Source organism: Antrostomus carolinensis, unplaced genomic scaffold (genome assembly GCF_000700745.2).
Source record: "Antrostomus carolinensis isolate BGI_N321 unplaced genomic scaffold, ASM70074v2 scaffold14308, whole genome shotgun sequence".
NCBI lineage: Eukaryota > Metazoa > Chordata > Aves > Caprimulgiformes > Caprimulgidae > Antrostomus > Antrostomus carolinensis.
Genome location: NW_010332369.1, coordinates 10,647 through 16,610, shown reverse-complemented (window position 1 = coordinate 16,610; position 5,964 = coordinate 10,647). Strand labels below are relative to the sequence as shown.

The window sequence follows — 5,964 nt, the reverse complement described above, 5'->3', positions numbered from 1 at the left end:
ATAGAAATGGGATTAATCTGTGCTGGCTTTTGGTAATGACACATAAAGGTAAAGCTGAATCTTTTGCCCAATGCAATCCTGCCCCCCAAGTCCTGTCCCTGTTCATGCGGGCCCCAGGAGACTTGTCCAAATCAATGCCCATCTTTTCCTAGGTAGGGCAGGGAAACTTTGTCCTTCCTAAAAGGATGCATTGGCCTTGCAGTTGGCTTTTGGAGAGCCATTTATTAACATCAACCACAGTGTTGCCCAATAATAGCAAAGGAGAAAGTATTGGATGGCTGTGGGCCACCTGAAATGTGGTCATGGTCGCATTTGCTCCTAGGGAGCAGCTTCTTCGCCCTAGGGTATCTATGTTTGCATTTTAAAAGGCATTGAAGGACTGAAGCTAATCGCTTGCTTGTTAACTAGATTTCCCACAGGATCACAAACGTTTTTTCTGGACACACCCTGAGAAAGGGCTCCCCAGGCAAGAATTTAAAGTTTCTGTTGTGTAGAATTTATGTGCAGCAGATCACCCTGCACACCTCACTGTGACTTGCTGCCTCCTGGGTTTTACTCAGCCTTGCTCATTCACCTGGTGTTTTCCTTCCACCAAGGAGCTGCCCTGGGTTTGCTTTACCCCATCCTGCTGATCACATTTTGGTTGAGCATAAGAGCCCTGTGGAGCTCATTCACTCCCTCAGCTTAATCTCCTGCCCATGCTAAGGGAGCACAGCTAATCCATGGGCACAGCCTCACCTCCTGGACAATACTTCCCTGACATGGCTGGTTTTCTCTTTCTCTTCTTAACAGTGCAGTGAAAACAACAAGGACTGTTTCCATCAGGCGTACTCCTCTGGGGTGGATGCCGTGCGGGAATGGTACAGCTTTCATTACATCAATATCCTGGCGCAGATGCCTGATGCAAAAGCCCTGGATGAGTCTGACTTTGAGAATTTCATCTATGCTTGCCGCTTCAATGAAGCAACATGTGACAAGGCGTAAGTGGTGGAAACATCCCACCGTGTCTTCCTAAAAACACCCATATTTTGTGCCTGGGTCTGAGGGGAATTCCAGAAACCCACATTAGAGAACCTCTTTCCCAAGGTGGGATTGTTCCTTGTTCAGTTCCTGTTGTCTCAGATGATGTCTCATGAGTCTTACCTGTGGGTTGTGCTTACCAGGGTGACAATTTCTGTGACCTGAAACTATGGACCATGGTGGATGGTTTCTACTTTTCCTGAGTTTCGTACAAATGAAATAGTTATACTGGTACAAACTCCAGTGAGGGTAGAGATGCACAGTGTAGAAGTCTCTTTATTCTACTCCCTACAGTGGTGAAGTGGTACCTAGAGTTGTTACAAAAAGACAGTAAAAACAATATCCCACTTCTCGCCTGCCATTATGGTCAAAAAGCCCCGAAGAGGTAGTGACATGAAATCCACCAGCAAGGGGGGAAAGGAGTGGGAAGAGCTAAGAGTTTTGTCAATATTGAGAAGATGGTACAGGAATGGCTAGGACTGCTAAAATCCATTTGGGCTCTTGAGAGTTAGCAGTATGAAAACCTGGTGTAAAAACCGGTCCAGCTCCAGGACATTTTTTACAGCACATTTTAATTGCTTTTCCTGGTTCAGGTGAGTTTACATAACAAATACTGCCCATCTGCTGTAAGCCCCTCGCCCTGCAGGTGGAAAACAGAGCTGCTCCTTTCAGAAAGCCCTTTCCCTGCTCTGGTAACCCTTCTCACCCCGTGTGAATGTTTCTGTTCCCATCTCAGGAATTATACCCACTTCCACCATCCCTTGTATGGGAACTGCTATACCTTTAACGACAACAGCAGCAGCCTGTGGACCTCCTCACTGCCTGGCATCAATAACGGTGGGTGAGAGGCAATCTTTGGTGAGTAAGGAGAACAGCTCAGCTCTGTTGTTCCAGGAGGAGTTACAGGCATCCTGCTGCGCTTTTGCTGGTGGTGGCAGATTGTAGCCCTGTTCTGTCTCGCCGAAGCTCTATTTTCACCCATGTGGAGATGGCTGTCTGATGGACATGGCTGTCCCTCCCTGCTACCCCTTTGAACTCTCTCTCTCCCATCAGTATCTGATCCTTATGTTCATTGCTCCCTCTGGACCTGTGCTGGCCCTTCCTGAAGTGCCCTGTTGAGCTCCACTGCTGTGCTCCTGAGAGACTGGTCTTGACCCTCAAGGCCAGGTTGGATGAGGCTTTGAGCAACCTGCTCTAGTAGAAGGTGTCCCTGCTGATGGCAGGGGGGTTGGAACTAAATGATCTTTAAGGTCCTTTCCAACCCAAACCAGTCTATGAGTCTATGATTCTATGACCTCCTCCTTCCTCATTTTCCCGTTTCCAGCAACTGACCTGTTTGCATTCCCAAACCTCCTGAAACCTCTCTAGGTCCAATCCTCTGGCTTTTCTTCCATCCAGCTCCAAGTCTCTCCATGAAATCTCTCAATTCCCAGTTCTGCTTTTTCTAAGCCACAGTGAAGAAATCCAGTTTTCTCTGACCTCTCCTGGAGCCTCCACCTTTGCCTCTGGTCTCTTTCCAGCTACCTTCCATTGCTCTGAAGCTTTGGTGCAACCCTGTTGATGTTTCTCTTCCTTCCTCTCTTATGGATTCACTTCTAACCATTCTGTTCTCTCTTCTCTCCTGCATGATGGCTGACATCCCTTGCTCTCTGACATTCCCTCAGGTCTCTCTCTGGTGGTGCGCACCGAACAGAATGATTTCATCCCTCTGTTGTCCACGGTGACAGGAGCCAGGGTCATGGTCCACGATCAGAATGAGCCAGCCTTCATGGATGATGGGGGTTTCAATGTGCGTCCGGGTATAGAGACTTCCATCAGCATGAGAAAGGTGAGGAAGCAGCAGGGGTGAGAGCCGTGGATATGAACTTCAGTGGGGGAGGATTAACTTAGTAGGTAGATACCAGTGGGTTGTCATGGACTCAGTATGTGTTTAAAGGAGAGGATTAATCACATGGAGTGAAGGGAGGGGAAGAAGAGGAGCTTACTGGGCTAGACAAGAAGCATTTGATTGCAATTTAACAGTGAACAATGAAATGGAGGGAAGCAGGGGGAGCTTCCAGCAGGGAAGCAGCTGGCATCCAGAGGAAAGCAGAAAGAGCAGATATGGGTGGACAAGCAGCAGGCAGCATGGAAGTGTAGAAGGAAGACAGCAAAGTGACAGTTCTTTTCTGTGCTGTGATATTCTAGGAGATGACTGTGCGTCTTGGGGGCAGTTACAGTGACTGCACAGAGGATGGCAGTGATGTGCCAGTGCAAAATCTGTACTCCTCCCGCTACACCGAGCAGGTAACTCATTGTCGCTGGCCCTGCCAGCTTGTTTCCCTACTTTCCTTCAGTCCCCTAACAGCCACCATAGCACGATGTGACACAGGCTGCAGTGGGTTCGGTTCCCTTGTTCGACCTTTTCCACCTCATATGCCTCCAGGTCTGCATTCGCTCCTGCTTTCAGCTCAACATGGTAGAGCGCTGTGGCTGTGCCTATTACTTCTATCCCTTACCCACTGGAGCAGAGTACTGTGACTACACAAAGCACGTGGCCTGGGGTAAGCAGACAGGAGAAATAGTAAAGCTCATGCCCACCTGAACCTGTTTGGTCCACCTCATGTCCCAGTACATCTCCTCATTGTTTTCAATGAGCTTCCTGGTGCGGGACATCCAAAAGACATTCTTGTCTTGGATGGTTAGTCCCTCTGAGCTTGTGGAAGGAAACTTTCTCTGGCTTCACCTCACTGTCACGCATCACCTATTGTACAGAGAGATGGTGAGCTTACTTGGATTTACTTTCTCTGCTGCTCAGGCTACTGCTATTACAAACTCCAGGCTGAATTCAAAGCCGATGTGCTGGGCTGTTTCCACAAATGTCGGAAACCTTGCAAGTAAGTGTGATTGTCGGTCAGGTAGACTGGGAACTCTTAATTCCTAGAGATGTTGAAAAGCATTCACTCTCTAGGGCAAAAACTTGAGTCAATAGCTGAGCTGCAACCCAAAATGATGTTTCTCCGATCAGGAAGCCAAAATGGCTGAGAAGCATCAGTGTCAGCTCAGGGGTGAGCTCCTGAGAACTGTGCAGAAGCTCGGTGGGAAGTGGGTAGAACTTCAGCATGGGAGGAAGTTCCCAGGTGTGCTTGGGGCTTGAGAGACTTGGCCTTGTGGCTCCTACAGCTTCAACAGCTAACACAGCCTCTTGTATTTCAGAATGACACAATACCAGCTGTCAGCTGGATACTCCCGCTGGCCTTCTGCTGTCTCAGAGGTAAGGAGAGGGTTTCCTGACTCCCCACCACTGCTCCAAACTCCCATTTAGTCCTTCCTCAACTGGTAGTAGTTGGAGGTGGTGACTGTGGTCATGTAACACAATTTATTGCACTTTCATTTCAGGACTGGGTTTTTTACATGCTTTCACAACAGAACAAATACAATATCACATCCAAGAGGTGAGAGCCCCTAAACAGAGGTTACATCTGAACCAGAACCCATCCCAGTGGAGTGCACGTGTTTGGGGGGTCGTAGTTCAGATTAAATCACTTATGGGAAGAGATTAGGCATGGGACCCATGGAAAAGGACAGTGGATCTGAGTCAAGAGTAGAGATAAAATGGGACTTCAACAAGGACTGGGAATCCAAGTGAAGAGTCCAAAAAGGCTCAGCCACTAGTATGAAAACAGTAAGCCCCAGGCTGGAGCCATGGTGAGGGCTAGTGGAAGAGTGGGAAGGAGAGCCATGCAGGAGCTTGTACTTTAGCCAACACAGGATGCCACAAACATCGAGTTTCACAGCACAGTCTCAGAAGTGCACTATAAGTACCAAAGATTGTATTTAGTGCAGAATGGGAGAACTGCGGAGATGGGGAAAAGCCTCTGGGTGGTAAATGTGGGAGGAGGACAGGGGGCAGAAGCGGACAGAGAAGACAATTAAGCTTGGTGAAGAAATGCAGGGACTGTGGATTTGGGGTTACTGAGCCCCATCTTTCATTTACAGGAATGGAGTTGCCAAAGTGAATATCTTTTTTGAGGAGTGGAACTACAAGACCAATGGGGAGTCTCCAGCCTTCACGGTACATGCTTTACTGCCATGTCCTCTCTAGCATGTCATCTCCCCCACGATGTCCCTCTTTATTGGCAGGTGTTCGTTCCAGCAGCGTTCCTGGATGTCCAGTCTCTTTTCCTGTGGCAGGGTGGGAGGAACCCCCCAGTGCCACGAGACCACTGCTAGTGGGAGCAGGCAGAGAGGCAAAAGGCTGGAGCGAGGGCTGTCCTCACTGCCCTTTCTCTGTCTCTTGCAGGTAGTGACTCTGCTGTCCCAGCTTGGGAACCAGTGGAGTCTCTGGTTCGGATCCTCTGTCCTGTCTGTGATGGAGCTTGCAGAGCTGATTCTGGATTTCGTTGCCATCACCTTTATCTTGGCTGTACGCTGGTTCCGCTCCCGGCAGAAGCTCTCCCCACCAGGACCCCCTGCAAACAGTCATGATAACACTGCTTTCCAGGACGAGGTGCCAGGTCTCAGTGCTCCACACCGCTTCACTGTTGAGGCTGTAGTGACCACACTGCCATCCTATAACAGCCTGGAACCACGTGGGCTGAGCAGGGATGGTGAGGTGGGACACAAGTGAGGCAGTGGCTTCTTCCATAGTTTGGATGGGTGGCAACTGGAGCAGAGGCTGCACACTTCTCTGGGGTACCTGCATTTCCTTATTTCTGGGGTGCTCTGCCTGGACCGTAGCAGAAGACTGTACTGTGGTTGGCCTGGGTTCATTGCTTTCATTACTGTAGATGAATTATTTGGTCTCATAAAATACTATTGCTCTGGGGATCACCAGGGATGAGATATGATCTAGTATATGTTGGGGGGAGATGTCAACTTGGTTTCCTTACGCTCCTTGCCACATGCACACCTACACGTGCATGCAGGCTTTCTTTTCCCTGCAAGAAGGATACAGCCACAGTT

At 49.1% G+C, this 5,964-nt stretch overlaps 1 protein-coding gene across 1 annotated transcript in view; it reads left to right on the top strand.

Moving 5' to 3' along the window:
- The window catches only part of SCNN1A (sodium channel epithelial 1 subunit alpha), a 7,096-nt gene extending 1,132 nt beyond the window's left edge, over positions 1-5,964 (top strand). Inside the window, exons 3-12 of the mRNA XM_010173497.1 lie at positions 793-980; positions 1,757-1,857; positions 2,685-2,848; positions 3,208-3,306; positions 3,446-3,563; positions 3,818-3,896; positions 4,216-4,273; positions 4,399-4,454; positions 4,999-5,074; positions 5,303-5,964. Coding sequence (XP_010171799.1) covers positions 793-980; positions 1,757-1,857; positions 2,685-2,848; positions 3,208-3,306; positions 3,446-3,563; positions 3,818-3,896; positions 4,216-4,273; positions 4,399-4,454; positions 4,999-5,074; positions 5,303-5,629 — 1,266 coding nt within the window. The 3' untranslated portion in view covers positions 5,630-5,964. The remainder of the gene's footprint in view (positions 1-792; positions 981-1,756; positions 1,858-2,684; positions 2,849-3,207; positions 3,307-3,445; positions 3,564-3,817; positions 3,897-4,215; positions 4,274-4,398; positions 4,455-4,998; positions 5,075-5,302) is intronic.